The 17,950-nt window shown below is 57.0% G+C and overlaps 4 protein-coding genes across 4 annotated transcripts; all 4 read right to left on the reverse strand.

Annotated features, from left to right (window-relative positions):
- Positions 1–567: 567 nt before the first annotated feature.
- Positions 568–6,315, reverse strand: JKF63_01791 (uncharacterized protein; the record flags this gene model as incomplete). The annotated part of the gene is made up of 1 exon (XM_067897837.1): positions 568–6,315. One exon carries the CDS (start codon positions 6,313–6,315, stop codon positions 568–570), a length of 5,748 nt encoding a protein of 1,915 aa, XP_067753994.1.
- A 1,065-nt stretch (positions 6,316–7,380) lies between these two features.
- On the reverse strand, positions 7,381–9,663 carry JKF63_01792 (uncharacterized protein; the record flags this gene model as incomplete). Its single annotated transcript, XM_067897838.1, has 1 exon — positions 7,381–9,663. The coding sequence occupies one exon, from the start codon at positions 9,661–9,663 to the stop codon at positions 7,381–7,383; it is 2,283 nt and encodes a 760-aa protein (XP_067753995.1).
- Positions 9,664–10,655: 992 nt separating this feature from the next.
- On the reverse strand, positions 10,656–12,281 carry JKF63_01793 (uncharacterized protein; the record flags this gene model as incomplete). The annotated part of the gene is made up of 1 exon (XM_067897839.1): positions 10,656–12,281. The coding sequence occupies one exon, from the start codon at positions 12,279–12,281 to the stop codon at positions 10,656–10,658; it is 1,626 nt and encodes a 541-aa protein (XP_067753996.1).
- Positions 12,282–14,113: 1,832 nt separating this feature from the next.
- JKF63_01794 (uncharacterized protein) lies at positions 14,114–16,354 on the reverse strand (the record flags this gene model as incomplete). The annotated part of the gene is made up of 1 exon (XM_067897840.1): positions 14,114–16,354. One exon carries the CDS (start codon positions 16,352–16,354, stop codon positions 14,114–14,116), a length of 2,241 nt encoding a protein of 746 aa, XP_067753997.1.
- Positions 16,355–17,950: the final 1,596 nt, after the last annotated feature.

Raw genomic sequence — 17,950 nt, forward strand, 5'->3', positions numbered from 1 at the left:
TTGTAAACAAGAAAGCGAACAAAACTACAGCATGTCTAACCATATCCAAGGAGAGAGGGAGAGGCGCAAGAAGACGCCGCTGCCCATGATCACCACCGCCCCCCCTACTCCTGTATGTGAGCCAGAACCGAAAAGTTCGGGTAAGAGGGGAACAAACAAAAAGCAGTACAAGCGACACAAGCGAGTAAGCCGCCGGTGGAGCGTGCACCACCGGCGCTGCCATCGATCACACCCCGTTGTGCGTCTCTTTTTTTAAGTTTTCCTCCTCCTGTCGGCGCCGTGTGAATTCGAGGTGAACAAATGAGTTCTTTGCCTTTTTTTTTTTTGGGGGGGGGGGGGGGGGGGGGCGCATGTGCAAGTCAACACATGCGCGGTTTTCCCCTAAACGGTGCTACGCTGATGTGCTCATTATCCCCCCGTGTTTGCTCTCGCGAAAGGGCAAACAAACAAATAAAAGTACCAAAAGAGAATACTGGGCATCGGCACACCCGACCGACCACCAGAGCACCCAAAGTCAGACCTCGCTCAAAAAGCAAACAAGAAAAGCCAAAGACCCGTGCCGCTGGGCTACTCAGTTTTGGGCAGCTTCGATCGCAGTCGTTCCCGGGCTTGCATCAGCTGCATCTCCCCGGGAGTGTAGAAGCTAAGCTTGGCACCCTCCTTGCGCACGAGAGAACGCCCCGTCTGCAACTTCAGTGACTGTGAGGCGGTCGACGAGAGATAGCGGCTCGACACCCGACGATCTCTGGTAAGTCTGTGTCCCGTGGAGGAGCGAGGCCGTGGGGCCGCTGACTCAGACGTGACGCCAGCGAGTCTCGACTTTGGCGGAACCACCAACTCCGCATTCGCGCGGGGTGAGCCAACCACCTCTCCCACTGGCGGTGACACGCCCACGCCACTGCCTCTGTAGGTCGAGATGTAGGGCGGCCCAGCCACCACTGTTCCGGCAGGAGCCATCCTCTTCTCCACAGGACGACCAAAGTAGAAATAGTCGTCATCGACATCTGCCCACGCGTGCTGCACGTCGATCGCGCCCTGGTCGGTGTGCTCGTTGGTAGTCAACGCGACCGGCAGGGCATGCGGTGCCACGCGTGAAAGGTACTCCGCGTTCACAACAAAATTCCCTCTCGTGATACTTGTAACCGGTTCGCGAGTGACGGCCTCGTCTCCGTCACTGCTCCAGGTCGCTGCAGTGTCAGCTCTCCCCTCACTCTTTCGCCTCTGAGAAGGATGACGCAGCTGCGAGAGATCTTTGATCGTCGATCGTCGACGTCCCAGTGGCGAATGGGTGGCGAAGGCGCCCCCGGGCTCTGCGGTGCTCCGGTCATTTTCTTCCACCGGCATTATAACCTTTGGCGCGACGCTCAGCGTGATGACGGGTGACGCAGAAACCCCAGGAAGAGTAGTACCGCTTCTCTGCATTGGGGTGATTGTGGGTGCCCAAGGACCCGTTCCGATCGGTGCCGTCACGCTGCCACGGACTGCGCTTGTAGTGCTGGTATTCGGCATCGTGGGTGCGCCAGGGTATACGGGATGAACCTCTACAGCGGCCGAGGCGCCTCCACTGGTGGGTGCAGCAGCAGCGGGCTCATCCTGTAGCCGAACGTATCGCAGAAGCGCATCGTTAGAAACCAGAGGCACACCCACAGCACCGTCATCGGTTGGGCAAGAAACCTTCGTGGGGAGCCATTCATGAGAGTCAACGCACTGTCCCTGAGAGGACGGGGGAAGCGGCATAAGCCGCAATGCGTCACTCGAACTGACGCCAGCGGTGTCGTGCAGCGCCGCTGCTCGGACGCAATGGCCCTGGGCAGAAGAAAAGTGCGCTTCATTGCCCTCCAAGGCGGTGGGTGGTGCCCCTGGGAAGGCCGCGGGTGTCGGGTCCGCACGCGCCGTCACCAGCGAGGTGAGCGATTTCGACTGCGAAGCCCGCTTTATCACCGCACCCCTCTTCTCGGTGTCTCCCGCAGTCTTCTTGTGCTTCACTTGCGACTGCGGCGGTCTCACAGAAGCGGAAACGGAACGTAGACGTGGTGGCTTCGCGCCAGCCTTGGCCAGGAAGCCCGCCGTGACACGCTGCGCCACTCCCACCAGTAGATTGCAGAGGCGGTTGTACAACTCTACTACCTTCACATCCTGCGGCGCGCCAGAGAGGTCGTTGTTGTCCCACTCGTTCAGACGTATCAGAGTCACCTTTTCCTGGAGGCGCCGGAGTGAATCCTTCACTTCGAGGATGGGGCGCAGCGCGCTCAGCCGTACAGGGTGACCCTCAACCGTGGAGGCCTGCGCCGGTTGAGGCGGCGCACCCTTTGCACGGCGGCTGCGATGCGAGGCGCCAGTTGCCGCGTCGTGAGAAGACGGCGCTCCTGTGGTGGGGCGGAGGTGGGGCTTGTCCGCGATCCCCGCTCCTGAGGCCGGCGCCGCTGCCTCGGGGACTGAAGAATCTCCTCCCAATGGCAGCGACACGGCCGTCCGTTGCGTTCCTCCGGCGGCTGCCGGCGCTGACGATCCCGAAGACGACGACGACGAGCGCGATGATTCTGAGGACGAAGCAAAGCGTGTGCCCAACGGAGATGAGTGCGCGACCCCAGTCGGTCCAGGGGCGATCGTCAGCGCTGCTGGTAGGTGAGAAGATACCAGAGCAGATGGGGGAAACTCCGGTCCGCGAATGGTGTGCGTAGTGGCACTGGTGTCCTTCGCTGTTTGCGACGGAGAGGCTGTAGGGTGGCGCACCTCGGCTGTCTCCTGGGTGAGCGCCCTGTGGAAGTCGACAGCTGTTTTGCGCACCTCCTCGGCAACAGTTGCCGTCGCCTTTCGCAGCTGGTTTGAGCGCTGAATAATGATATCGCGCGGCCTCGTTGTGTCAGCCCCATCGGTCATCGAGACAGGGAGAACCCCGGGGCTGACCTCGGGGGTTGTGCTCGTCAGCGAACCCCCTTGCGGCATGCCTGTGGGCAGGAAAACAGGTGGTGCTGGCAGCGACGGCGTAATCGAGCCCACTGCAGTCAGTGAATGTGCTTGCAACAAAGACTGAGCTTGGTTCATCAGGGAAGGTGCTGGTGGCTGCACAGGTTGCATCGAAAATGGAACGTTAACGGTGAGCTGAGGTGGTGGCGGTGGCGCAACCGCCAGCGGTGCAGTGGAGCTGGTCGCCGCGCCTGCTTCGCAGTAGCGACGCAACTCGTCGGCGCACTTCTTCACCATAGTAGCGCGGACTAGCAGATCATTCCACTCTCCGTCCATCATGTACAAAACAGCTTTACTCTCATCGGCGTGGTAGCCGCCGCCAAGGGAGCGGCTGGGGGTAGAGGGACATCGTCGGAGGCCCGGTGATGAATCTTCTCTGAGCGCAGCAGCTGATGACATGCGCCTTTGACTCGGGGTCCGCTTTGCCGTGGATGCCGGTTGCCCGGAGGTGTTCACGGCGGCACGAGCCCGCTGGTGCTCTTGCCGCTTCTCGTTTCGCATTTCCTCGACACACCATATCTTGTCGTGTCGGTTCTTTTCTACAACCTGCGTAAGCAACCGCATCACCTCCTTGTGTTTATCTACTCCCTTCATAAGGGTGTCCACTCGACGCTGAATGTAGGTGTTCACAATAGAGCCGATGGTGCGCGACAGAGAGTGAAGGGAGGTTTTCATGGCATCTATGGCCTCGATGAATGCTTGCTTTTCAGGCCAGTCCACGGTCCGCAAAGCCTTGTTGAGTCGATACATGCGTGAAAGGTGGCTGGTGATGTTTTCGATCAGATGTGTCACCACAACGCGACGGAAGGGCTTCGCAGCAGAGTAGTCCTCGAATTTCTGCCCTGCACGTTTGCGGTGCGTCTTGGACTTGACAGCGGTGACGCCGGGTGCCGAGCCCTTCATAGAGCGCATCACATCCCGTACCTGTCGGCTATCAGAGATGCACGCTTCGATCAGGCGCACACGTTCCTCGCGGTCGGGAACATTACCCGGCAGTGTTTCCATCTTGTACCGCTCCGCAAACGCAACGCAGCACTCCTCGCTCCGGTGAATAAGTAACTCAATCTCGTCATCCGTGAGGTACAGCGTCGGCTCCATCCCCTCTTGCTCGTCCAGTGTCGTCGTGCGCATCGTCTCCGTGGCTGCGGCGTCTTTTTTTCGCAGAAAGTCTTCCTGTCGGCGCACAAAGGTCTTGAAGCTCTCCGGCAACTCGTCGGGGTCGACCTCGACACCTAGCGCGTTCAATACCCGCTCGCCCTTGTCCGCCTCTTTCCTGCGCGGCCGCTTCTCTGGGAAGGTAAAGACGAGACCATCGTCAAACGGCGCAAGCGTTTTCCAGAGTCTATTGTGGGGTCCCAGAGATGCGCCGTGCTCAGAAGCGTTGTGGGAGGTGTGTCGGCGTTCTGTGTCCGCATCTCGGTCCACACCAGCATCCACCTCTCTCCCAACCCCGTCGCGGGCTGCCAACCGATCCTTTGCAGATCCAGAGCGTTTCTTGGCCGACCGGGAACGACTGGGGTGTCGCGCCGGCCGCGTGAGCCCGCCAAAAAGAATAAACGAGTGGTCGTCACCACACGGGGCGCACCGAGTGAAAGCGAGAGGCGGCAAAGGCGGGTGAACTCGCACCTCACCACGCCAGATGTGCTCTCCGCGCACCGTCGGCACAAGGTTTAGCTCCATCGCTGTCGTCGACGGAGACGCTACAGCACCGACCTCAGGGAGTGCGGACTCGAAGCCGCCTGTCACAAGCATGCGAGAGCCAACCATACAGCACTCGTGTCCTGCGCGGCCTGCCACCTCGTTTCGGCACCGCAGCTGCTCCCAGCGCTCGTTCGTCATGTCAAACGCCCAGCAGTCACCCAACAGCTCGTTGTGCCTGTTGTAACCACCGTAGACAATCATATAGGGTCCGTAACGCACTGCCGTGTGTAGAAAACGGGGCTCCGGCCCTGCGACCTCGACATCCTCAACGCCTCCGCCTCTGTCTCCCTCCTCCGCATCCTCGCCTGGCATTGTGCCCTGTCGGCCTCGACGAGACCAACCAGCGCTTGTCTGGACAAGACGAACTGCGTATGTCTCGGTGTTGATGGCCAGCAGCTTCCCTGAGACATAGAGTTCCTCCGTCAGTCCACCAAAGACAAACACCTCCCTACCAAAAAAAACGGTGGTGTGAAACGCCAGCGGGAACGGGGTGGCGGGTTGGATGGCGCGCCACGTCTGATCACTAAGGCTCATATCAAAGAGGAGGGATACAAAGCCAATCACCGCAGCCGGTGGAGCAGAGGGCAACGGCGTTGCACTCCCCCCCGCGCCCGCGAGCGTCGCTGCCGCCTGCCCGGCACGGCAATTCAGAAGCGGGCACAGGGTTTCATATCGTGATGCGCGCAGAGGATCAGCGCACCATGCCTGTCTCGTTTCTTTTGAAACCGCCGCGCCACCGGGGCCGATACCCCCCACCACCACTAGGCGGTCAACTGACTCGGCCACCGTCATGGTGTGACCGTAGTGGCCGGCCGGGACGAGCTTCCGTCCCTCGATGCGACGCCAATTGCCTGTCAGCAGAGAGAATTCGTAGAGCTCCTGTTCCACACTACGAGCGCCGAAGGAAACACCTCCGTAAACGAGAAACCGCTGGCCGCGATCTTGTCGACTCAAGTACGAGGCCGCGGCGTGGAAGGCGAGAGCGCTTGGGCGGAAACGCCGGTTGTCCAACGCCGGCATGAAAGAAACGTAGCGCAGGATTTTGTAGTTGCGCGAACGTCTAACCTCAGCTGGTGCTAAAGAGGCCCACACCTCTCGTCGAGACGCGTGTGGAGGAGGCAAATCTGTGGGAGTCGCATCTGCGCCAATCGACTTGGGCTCAGAACTCGGCATATACGAAAAGCGTTTTAGCGGCGTGGCCACAATGCTCGCGGCTTTGGGGTGTCGCGTGACAAGAAGAGCCTCGCCGTCACCCGGCTTGCTCAACGCCTTCTCGACTTGAGTCGAAGTGCGCTTCAAATCCGCCTGTTCGCGGCGGAGCGCGTCGAGCACGTCGTACCAATCAGTGGTGGCTTGCGTCCCCGGAGGTGGCCCGGCGCTGGCGCCGTCGACGTAGGTCCTAGGCTCCTCGTCGTCGTCAGGAGCGTCGTCTGGCGCGCTGCTGTCGTCATCACTGTAGTCCTGATCTGCATTCAGCGCCTCCAGGCGCAAAGCGATCCCGTCGCCAACATCCATGGAGTAGTCCTGCTGCTGCAACAACTCCTCAATGCGGATGGGACGCTTTGATATAGGGTTGCCATCAGGGTTAACAAGCTCGATCTGCACAGCACCCCCACCAGGTGGGGAAGGCAACAAAGAGCTGCTCATGACGTCGTGCTGAGACCAAGAAACAACGAAAATCTATCTTTGGATGTGCGTATGGAAAAGGTGTATGCCTATTGTAAGTACTTTGTATGAACGTGTGTGTGTGTGTGGCTGTCTGTGTGTCAAAACATGGACTGGTGTATCTATGCGCACACGGTCCAGAATCGGACGTGTACGTAAGAGAAAAGGAGCGGCGGCGGGAGTTTTGACGTTTCTCCCGGTAACTCAAATTCTCTTCTGATGTGGTGCACACACCGCACCTGGCGTTGTGGCGCGTTCTTTTCCGGCGAGTGGGTAAAGGAGAGACGTCGCGGTGGCCCCTCGCTCCTAGTCCACCACCACTGCCGTCTCTGTTTCGCAACACCACGGAGCGGGTATATACCCGTATAGCTGGCCTGTGTGTCTGTGTGTGTGTAGGTGTGTGTGTGTGTATTCTTTTTTTTTACCTCCTTTGAGGCCGCAATGGCTGCATCGACCTGGAAGCGGTGGGAAACACGAAGAGAACGTAAGAAATACATGAAAACATGGTGACAAGAGTAATGAGAAGGGTCGGGTTAAGTGCCGACGGATTGAAGCAACAGGACAACGCCAGAGAACGTGAGCAGAAAGGAGGAGGAGGGAGTCCTGGGGGCGGAGGGGGGGGGAGGGCGGAAAAGAGGGATGGGATGTGCAAAGTTCGCTACATCCTCCCCACCATGTCTGAGGTTCACTCCGCCTAGACCGTACTGTTTTCGCCGCATATGAGAGAACCCACTGTGCCGCCACGACTGAAAGATGTCAGCTTAGACACGAGTCTACAACTACAATACTTTTCTTTTGTGTGTGAGTGTGTGTGAGGGGAAGGAAGGAAGGGGGGGAGTGAAGTGGGTGCGGAGACAGTCGTTAGTCCGGCTGTCATACAAAAAAAAGCCCTTGCCTTGCCTAGTCAAGGCGAGTGATTTCCTTGCTGTGATTTTTTTCTTTTTGCATCGGCGACAGAACTGACGCAGTGAGTGAGAAAAAAAAAACCTCCCGTGTGTGTCGATGGTGTGCGCGCTGCAGATTAGGCGCGGAGGATGGGCAGGAGCATCATTTCCCACGGCCCTCCTGAGCACGACGCAGAGCCTGCGCTATCTCTCCGTCTGGTATTTCGCTGAGGTCGGTGTAGAAATCACTCACGTCCAAGAGCCAGCCAACCTCCACTGGCGATGCAGTTCGGATAAACGTACCGGCCTCCCCCTGCACCTCCAGGCGGTCAAACACGATCCAGGTAGGAAGTGCGCGTGACGTATGTGCCGATGCTAGGACAGACTGACGGTGTAGCGTCACACTCAATGCATCCCGAACGGTGCGGTAGACGCGTGTCGTGGGGTCCGCACCAGCTTTATGGCTGCCTGAGGTGATAGGGGTCAAAAAGGCTACCTGTGTGAAGAATCCTTCCAGCACTGCCTTGCGGAGCGCTACCGTGTTTACGTAGTTGCGCTCTGGCACGTATGTGGACTGCGTCTGTATATTCGCTTGACCCATCAACCGCCGCAGCTGATTGTACACCTGCACCGCCTGATGTAGGGTCTGGTGTCGCAAGTAGTTCTCGTAGCAGAAGCGCCTCCCGTTTTGCTGATTTTTAAAGTACGCGTGAAAGACGCGAAAAAGGGTGACATGGTCGCCGTCGGCGTCGACCAAGCGCGCGTGCGCCTCGCGAGCCTCGTTCAACCGCGATGGCGGGCGGCTGAAAACGTTTCCAGCCTCCAGCATGGCCGCCACCACCGCGGCGTCGGCACCGCACCCATGCTTGGGTGCCATGAGCAACATTCGTGCCAGACAAGCATCTACAGGAAACGTCGCCATCCGTCGGCCAAAGTCTGTCAGCGCCAGCCCGTCGTCTACGGCGCCGAAGTACAAAAGCTGATAAAAAGCGTCGCTCATGCCCTGGTCCGAAGGTGGATCAATAAAGGGAAACTCACACGGATTAGCAACACCAAGGGTAAGTAGCCGCAGAACGGTGTTCACAAGGTTCGTGCGTAGTATCTCCGGGTGTGTCTGGTCCGGGAAGCTGGCGAAGTCTGCCGACGTAAAGAGGCGAAAACATTTGCCGGGCCGCGTACGACCAGCGCGGCCCTTCCGTTGCTCCGCCGAGGCTTTGCTGATGACGGCTGGCAGCAAATAATCTACGCGTGCCTCTGAGTTATACAAGCTCTGCTTTTGGTAGCCGCAGTCCACGACGTAGACAATGCCATCGATCGTTACAGATGTCTCGGCAATGTTTGTTGCCACAACAACCTTCCGCATATTGGGATGGTAGGTGGCGAAGACCTTCTGCTGATCAGTGAGGCTGAGAGAGCCGTAAAGGGGAAGCACCACCACGTCAGTCGGTCGCGCCAGACTGACCGTGTCATCTGCCATCCCACAGACAGGCGCTGAAGGCGTTTCAGGCCCACGAGCCGCTGCTGCTTGCCCTTTGGGGGTGACTCCCGAGCTGGAGCCGAAGGCATCCTGAAGTGCCGCCACAGCCCGCTCGATCTCCGCCTCACCGGTCAAGAAGCACAGAATATCACCGGCGGGCTCGCGTTCATGCAGCTGGCGCACGCACGTAACGGTCGCCTCCACGTAATCGCGCACCGGATGCGGCATGTACATGACATCTACGTCGTACATGCGACCCGATACATGCACGAGTGGCGCACCAGGAAAGTAGGACTGAATCTTTGCCACGTCTAGCGTGGCCGACATGACCACCAGCCGAAATGATGGGCGGCGCGTGAGAAGCTGTTTCAGTAGGCCCAGAACCACATCCGTGTCAATCGTCCGCTCATGCGCCTCGTCCACGACAACAACGCTATACCTCCTGAGGTCCGGATCCGTGAAGGCTTCGCGAAGCAGCATGCCATCTGTCATGTACAACACTCGTGTGGCATCACATTGGCGTGAGTCGAAGCGGACGTGATAGCCCACGTGCGCGCCGAGGTGTACATCCATCTCTTCGGCTACGCGGGTGGCAACGGAGATGGCCGCGATCCGGCGCGGTTGCGTACACGCGATAACACCAGTGAATGCATCGCGCAGCTCCGCAAGGAAGTGAGGCACCTGCGTTGTCTTGCCACTACCGGTCTCGCCAACGAGCAATGTGACAGCGTGGGTACGCACTGTTTCCTGTATAAGGCGCCGCTTCTCAAACACGGGCAGCCGCAGACGCGATTGCAGCAACTCCTGGAAGCGGGCCGATAGGGGTTGTTTTGTGATAGGACTTAACGCTGCGTTAGAGGTGGAAGCAGTTGTGTCCAGTCGCTGCCTCGGGAGTTGGGGGGCCAGCAAGCTGTCGTCAAGGACCTCGCTGTTCTTGGCGGCATCGCCGCGCACGCGCTTGAGAGCCATGAGACCCACTGCGAGAATACGCGAGGGAAGCCACAATAAGAGATTCGGTCACGCAGCAGTGAAGGGCGAGGGAGGGGGAGAGAAACAGAGAGAGAGAGAGAGAGAGAAGAGCATGGGAATCGACGTGGGAGGATCTGCCACACGGCGACCGACTTGGCTGTCCTTGACAGAGGCGCAGCCTTGTAGAGCAATGGCCGCACTGTGAATCTGCTAGTCAAAAATGAGACGTACCTCAGCCGATATCCATCCACGAGATACACAGATACGGATACACCACAAGATCTTTGCGTACCGTGTGTTCATGCTTTACCTTTGAGCAATTCGCAATGACCATTTTTTGAGGTGTTGAAGTGGCGTATTGGATAAGTCATTCTTTGCCTTGGCGCTCTTCCCGGTGTAAGAGGGGGGAGGGCAAAGGGGGGGTGAGAAGAAAGAAAAAGATGAGCTGAATGATTGACGGGGGTGTAAGGAGAATAGGGGGTGCACACACACACACACACACGCGTACACGGAGAGGACGAGAAAATATGTACACTTCGGGGTAATCCACAACATGCTGAAATAATAATAATAATAATAAGACTAGCAATAACTGAAAAGGCAGAAGAGAGGGGGAGGGGGAGGGGAAGGGGGAGGGGGGCAAAAGCGAGAGTGAATCAGCCAATCAAATAGAGACCGAGGGGAACTAAAACAGAGACGCATAGGAGAGGCACGTATTTGAAGTGAACAGCAACAAATAATAATAATTAAAGCAAGATACCGCGCGCTCCTAGGACACGCAGGTGCGTGGAAACGGTTGGCGCGGTTCCCCCGGCGAGACTGGCAGTACGGCGATGTACATCAGCTACAAGAAAGCTGCAGCCCTTTCTCCCTCTCTTCCCCCCCCCCCCCGTCCGGTGACTCGATGATTCGCTAGTAGACTTCTCCTTTGCATTTGGGTGTTATGGGACAAAATGGTCACCTGTCGCCGCTCCCTTCCCCTACTCCTCCTGTCATTGTTTTTGCTCCTGCTGCAGCATGGTCATCATAGCCTGCATCATGAACTGCATCTGGTCTTTCGAGACCGGCGCCGGTGCCGCAACGCTAGCCGGTGAAGTCGAAGAACCACTATGTTGCTGCTGCTGCTGTGGTTGTTGGGCCATCATCTGCTGCATCATACGCAACATCTCCGTTTGTGTGGGGCTGGCATGCGACACATTGTTCACAGCCGGCGCTGCCATCGGCGGCGGCGGTGAAGCTCTGGCGGCGGCGGCGGCAGCGGTGGCGCTGGGGCAAATTGCGTCATTGCCTCCGTTGGGGTCGCGAGTAGTACCCGCATCAGGACAAGGGGCAGCCGTGGTCTGATTGCTTGTATACCGGCGCCGAAGTATAATGGCGTTGCGTCGCTCTCGCGGGTCGGCCATCGAGTATTCCTTGATCGGCTGAAGCAGGCGTGGGAGGTCGCTCTCGATGGTTCCCTTGAGTAGTTGAATCCATCCCCGCTTCTCTAGCTTTTCAATGTCAGCGAACTCTTTGGAGTTGGCCTTGCTGAGGAACGCGCGCATATCCTCGCGCGTAGGGAAGTTATTCTCACTAACGTGATACTGCGACGCCAAGTCCTTGACGATGGTGTCGTAGTCCTCAAAGAAGCGACTCTTCGCCTTGTCCTTACCAAAGACAGTCGGCAAGCGGCTTCGATACGTGGCGCAGATGAGCGCGAACACAAGAACATCGCTCGCGCGGCGCAGCATAGACGTGACACGACGGTCAAGCGATTGTAGTGGGACCGTGACAATCAACTCATACAACAAATCCTCCTTTTCTTTCATGAAGAGTGCGTGGTCTGTATCATCGCGGTATGGCTTATCCCAGAAGCTAGAGACGTACAGCCGCGGCGGCTCCGTGGAGCGAACCAAGCTCGATAAATTCCAAAACAAGGAGCCGTACACTCGCATGAGCTCTTTTGGTCGCACCGAGTCGGCCTTGTTCATGACGATGCGTATCTTGCTCTCCTGGTGAAGAAGAGCTTTGCGAAAGACTTGCTGCATTTCTGGCCCGGCATCCAGCTTCGTCGGGTCGAAGAGGAAGAAGACGAGATCGCTCTTTTCGACAAACCATCGGCACACCTCAACATAGTTATAGCGGCGAGAGTGGGCATTGCCGGCCGCTTCGAGGATGCCAGGGGTATCAATAAACGAGACGGATCGCAGGATCGGGTGAGGGGCCAAGACGCCAGCAAAGCACTCCGCGAACGCGTCGCCAAACTGCGAAAGAGCGCGGTAGGGCAGTCGGCTATCTGCCAAGAGCACGCGTCCTGGGATATGTTGTAGCTCATCGCCATGCATGACAACAGTAAACTTGTCCGTGACAGGTTGTGGTCCTGTCAGGAGATAGTCGCCTTGCAGCAAGTAATTGATAAACGAAGATTTGCCGGCTGAGAATGGGCCAAGAAAAGTTACGAATGGCCGCTTTTGCTTGATGGAGTCAGCGAACCACGTGGGACGATACGCGTGGTAGGCATACGCGGACTCTACAGGCTCGATACGGTTGATGTAGAGCTGGTTGAGCTGCAGCAAAGTCGACTCAATGTGGCGATCCCAAGCGTCCTCCTTCGTTCTTTCCTCGTCAAGGGTGCTCATCTCAGTGTATTGCAGGTCAGTCGGAATCGTTGTTTTTCCCCCGTCCTTTTTTTTGTCCCACTAGCCTGACTTTTTCGCGTTGTATGGGCCTCCGCACTGTCCTGCGAACGAGGCGTGCAATTTGGACGCGGGTGTGTGTCGAGAGAAGTGGATCTAATCGAATAGGGGGGGGAGGGGGAACGCCAAATAAAAAGAAGGGAGCAAAGAATGAGGAGTACACATACGTGAACACTACCCGGAGCCTGATACTGCATCTTTTTAGTGACTGACGCACACACACCTCTCGCAGTGCCCAGACCGTTTTTTTTTTGCTTTTGCTCTTCGTCTCGTGCGTCTAGAAGACCATACAAGATTGGCGACCCTCCACTCCACGTGGCATGTGACAGTTTTGCCTCTTCTTTCTTCCATCATCGTCACCACGGGCACCGCCAGCACCACCACCACCACCGCAGCGGTGCACACGCATTATAGCCCCTAGTTGACTCGGTCACCTAAGCACGGTCTGTATCCCAGAGATGAAGCATCTGTATTGCAAGTCGCCCCTCACCATCGCTTGCGATACGCGGAGTCTAAACTCGTGGTACATTCCTCCTGCGGGGATGAGACTTGTCGCCAGTGGATAGTGAGGGGCAGATTAGATGCGTCCGAGTCGTCCTCCAACCCTGCCTATCATATAAGTGGCAGAAAATAAACTCACTGTGGCAGATCACAAAGACACCACGCAGTGGAGGGGAGGGGGAGGGGGGTCTGATGAGTGAACGCTGCAGTAACAGATTGCTTGGGCGTGGAAGACACATGACCCTCCCCCCCCCCTCGTTGTCAGCACTGCATCGGCTTCTGTTTTCACAGGAAAATTGTATTCTGTTTGAGTTCTACCCAGAGAAGACACTAAAGCCCTTCCGGGCACCACACACACAAAGTTGAGTCCCTCCTGTCATCAGGGTATCCAAAAAAAAAAAACTTGAACAAACACATGACGAGCAAAGTAGTGAGTCGATACAGCATATACCCCCACTCCACCCCCCCCCAAAAAAAGGGGGAGGTCAACATTGCGATGCGCGCACAGAAAAACGAACGCTCTGCCCTGCGTCGAACCGCCCCCGTCGCCACCACCAGCCCGCGCCAATGACAAACAAAACGCGTGAACAAGTGGAGGAAAGTCATAGTAATGAAAAGTCTGGGAAAGAGAAAGGGACACGTGAGTTGACGTCGCGGAGTACTCACGACGCGGTCTGCGCCAGAGTCACTTTAAAGCAAACACACAAAGGAGGAAAAATTCTTTCGTTGTTGTATGCACTTGGGGTAGAAGCTCAACATACCCCTTGTTGCCCATTGCTGAGACACTTTCGCAGCCGCCTGCTGATGCCCTCAAGACGCGCCAGCACCACTGGAGAAGCAGCCACTGCGGTGATGGCAACAAACAGGGCGACAACGTAGCACTTGTCTCTGGGCACACCTCCATTGAACACTGTCTCGAGTCTTCGTCCCTTGCAGAATAGCAGAAAACAGCAAAAAGATACGACTGGGGAGAAAAAGAAAAGTTGTGCTAAATTCAAGGAACACACACACACACATTCTCACACAAACGCGAACGCTGTGCGGTTGAGCAGCGCTGCTCTGACAACCTTCTTCAGGGAGCGGTTCACTTGTTTGTGTTTTATTTCCTACTCTGTACAGCGCCGCTACGCCCCAAGGCACGTGTCTCCTATCAAAAGGATCTCGATCACTTTATGTTTGCTCAAAAATGCTGATGGAATGCCTGCTAGGCCAACCACCACCACCACCACCACCACCACCACCCCTCCGCGGAAAGGTCACCCCCCTTTGGAATTCTAGAGGATCTCAGCGAAGTCCCCAAAGGCGTACTGAATAAGAGACTCCAACGTCATCGCCTCCCGTGGCCGGCGCAGTTGCGCCTCTCCACCGCTGCTGCTGTTTCCCGGTGAACCGATAACCGCGGGTGAAATGACCGCAGATCCGTTACGGCAGCGCGCATCCACGTCGCTGCTATACGAAGCATCCTCGTCCTCCGTGGGAATCATCGAGGATGACCGTAGCAGGAGCTGATCATGCGCCCCGCCTCCTCTGTCGGTAGGGGAGCCCAACGAAGCGGCGTCTGGGATGCCTCGACTACTTCTCCTCCTTGAGGTAGACTGCGCCCGGATGAAGTACTCTTCTGCCAACGGAAGAAAAACACGCACCGCCAGTGGTGTGTTGAAGGTGACAGCTGGACCGCGCGATTCGCAGGCACTGGACGTTGATTGGAAAGGTAGAGACGATGTGTGGATGGACATAATGGAGTTCTCGCCGTGATTCAGGGGAGCCCCGTTAGAGCGATTTGATGAGCCACCATGCAACACGTACGGCGGTGGCGGCACCTGATGCTCCGACTCCCGTGGGTCTGGCTGGCTTGTGGGCAGTGTCCCTACCGCGCAAGGGCACATGTGTGTTCCTGGAGCGGCCGCAGCTGCGCTACCAATCCCTTGCTGCATCCATGCTGCCGTGCCTTGCCAGCGTCGGGTTCGTCGGAGACCGGCGGTATCGATAAGCTCTCGTGTAACACCGTTGCGCAACTGCCGCAGAACCTCCATTGAAAGTGCCTGAGAAGGTAAAACCGCCGGCGACATTGATGAAGTACCCGTTGGCGTTGAGGGCACGTCACCAGTCAGAGGGTAGTTGGGCAGTCGCGCGCCCTCCAACACCGCCACTGAAAACATGTCCGCGTCCCACGCATACGCCAGCTGCAGCGCATCCTCCACCACCGTCTGCGCAGCTGCAGCGGGCACCGCCCCCTGCGCCAGATCCCACAAGAGAACGACATTCGCACCCCAGAGTCGAGTCGTGAAGAGGATCCGTAGAACAGGGTGATTGGGCAACGGTTGAAAGGAGTCCCGGTAGCTGTGTGAGGATCCCAGCAGCAGCTCTGGTGCTTTGCAGCTCTGCATCACATCCATTGCGGCGGACTCGGAGCCGATGAAGAGCAGCACCGAGTGGCGTGTGTGCGCGAGACGAAGGAGGTGCTCCTCTGCTGCACTCGACACGGACGATTCAAGAGCGCCAGACTGGGTGCCGGTGCAGGACCCCAGGCAGCGCAGTAAACCAGAGACCGGTGAAAGATCGAGAATGATGGGCTGAAACATCGGATCTCGCAATCGTTGGGCCCGCGGCCGCATGGATGACGCCGCCAGCGCCGTTGACGCATCACCCACTTCGTTGCTCAGCTTGACAGTACGCACCGGCACCAGACGGGCTGGAGAGAAGCCAGGAACAGCGGTGTTGCCCTGTCGCACCATTGAGGGAGCGGCATTTCGAACCCCAGTAAATCGACTGATGTCCACCTCCGCACGATAAGGACTGCTCCCAGAACCCATGCCGTCCGCCAAGCCAACCGATTGCTCTCTTCGGTTCGCAGCAGCTACAGCATCCGGAGCCGAGGTGCTGAGAAATCTCAAGAACATCTCTTGCAGCTCGGTCTCGAGCCGCTGCTCCGACGCTGTACAGCGGCACTCAGCAGCCTCCAGCTCCTGCTGCTGTCGCAGAACCACGCATTCTGTCACCACAGAGTCCACAATCATGTCCGCGTCCACGTGACTCTCCGTTACCTCAAGCAAGGAAGCTAGCTGATGGTGATGGTGTGCACGGAGAGTATTGATTTTCTCCGAGTTCGAATTGACAAGACTGGCGAACTGCATGTTGAACTGCAGAAAGAGGTGAGCCGCAGCGCGCAGAAGCTCGTCATTCCGACTGACAAGTGTGAGAAGCCACAGGAGCGATGTCGGCGAAAGCGCGGCGGCGGCATTCATAGTGAGGCCTTTGCGAAGCTGCACTGACGCTGGTCGGGTGTCTTCTTCAGTGTTGTCTCCCCCTTCCAGAGTATGAATGGGACAGACATCGGTAAGATGGTAGCGAAACGGCGATGCCTCGGAATCGGATGTACTGCCACCTAGGGCGACACAGTTGTGGCCTTGCGCTAATGGCATCGTGGAAGCGGTGAGTCGAGGTGGGGGGACAAGGTATGTGTCCCACGACTCCACCATTGCCACCATCGGGTCCACCTCGGCTGCCGCTGACATCCTCAGCACGGAGAGAGAGGAACGATAAAAGGAGCTGGTGGAGATCTTCGTGGAGCAGCAGAAGTGCTCCAAATCTCCAGAGCACCCTGCACACCGAAGTTCATCACGGGTGTTTGCGGTTGCGGTTGCGGTTGCGCGCGTGCACGATGGTGATGAGAATTAAAAAGAGAAGTGCCAGAGAGCCCCCAACTCGTTCTCACGTGGCCGGCGGCAGCGGCGGCGGCGGGGAGGGGAAGGGGGGGGCACGCCAGTGATCACAGGCGAAAACGTCGCGGTAGGAAGTAGAGTCGAAACCATGCAGATGAGAGTAGAGGACAGAGAAGGCGAAGTAGAGGTTCAACAGGGGAAAAAAGGGTAGGAGTTCAATTCCTCAATTCGGGAGCCGTCGATTGGATGGCCGTAAGAGGCTACAGCCCATCCCTTGCGTGCGTGCAGGTGTGTGTGTGTGTGTGTGTCTATTCATTCCTCGCTTTTTTGTTTTCTACTCTCTAATCCCCGTCCGTCAGTTGCCAAAGCACTTCCGCTCGCTAAAAAAAAAAAAACGCTGTCCGAAAGACTGCGGCGCCGCAGTGCTTCTCCCCCTCCCTTTTTTTTCTTCCCAGACCGGGCGGTACTCGCACAAATACCCGACACTCACAAAAACACCACATCCGCCCCGCTGGGCGTAGCTACTGCTCACCCCCTCTGTCTCTATAAATTTTTATAGTACCAGAGATTCGTTGCCTGAAACTCCATGCGAAAAGGAGCTACGCGCCCCCGTGACAACAGCAGCAACCGCCCATACATACAAATATATAAAACAATGTAGATCATCACGGAATCGAATCCCTCGTCCTGCAGCAGGAAAGTTTCCTTGTCCGTTCCATTGTTTCCAGCCACCCCTCTTTGTGTCCTCCTTGCGCGGTGTCTCAAGAAACAACTACGCGAACACAGACCAAGCTCATGAAGTTTCGAGGAAAAAACTTGTGGGTGGGATTGGGTGGGGAAAGGCAGAGCATGATGTCCCTGCCTGGCGTCACATCTATCACGTTGTGTACGTGTGCGTTTGTGTGTAAGAGGATATGCACGTGTCCAATTGCCTCTTGTCATCCTTGTTAGGCGCCACTCGCAACACGTCATCAAAAGAAGAAAGGGGATCGCAAGCGAAAATTCGTGGAACTGAAGATGGCCGTGGAAAGGCGGGGAAGAAAAACGACATCAGCACTACAGAAGAGAGGGGAACACAGGAGGGGTGATATATATATATATACACGCGGGGTGGGCCAGACACACATACGCACACGCACCTTCGCCTGATGCCACTATTCTCCTCTTTGTTTGTGCTTCATGTGCGCGAGGCACCAGAATCTATACAAACATGTTCATGTGTGTGCATGTGAAAGAAGAGCACCAGGACTTTTGCAGTGAACCCGTATTATTCAAACGCGTCACATACACATACACACACGCACAGGCACAGGCACAGACACAGACACAGACACGAAGAGAAGATAAATGAAAAAGAGAGCGGGACAAAAAAATTTCACCTGTCAATAAAAACGACTGCGGCCGCTGACGCGCCGCCAGCCACCAAGATCCCAGGACAGACAACGCAAG

The sequence above is a fragment of the Porcisia hertigi genome, chromosome 34 (genome assembly GCF_017918235.1).
Source record: "Porcisia hertigi strain C119 chromosome 34, whole genome shotgun sequence".
Taxonomy (NCBI): domain Eukaryota; phylum Euglenozoa; class Kinetoplastea; order Trypanosomatida; family Trypanosomatidae; genus Porcisia; species Porcisia hertigi.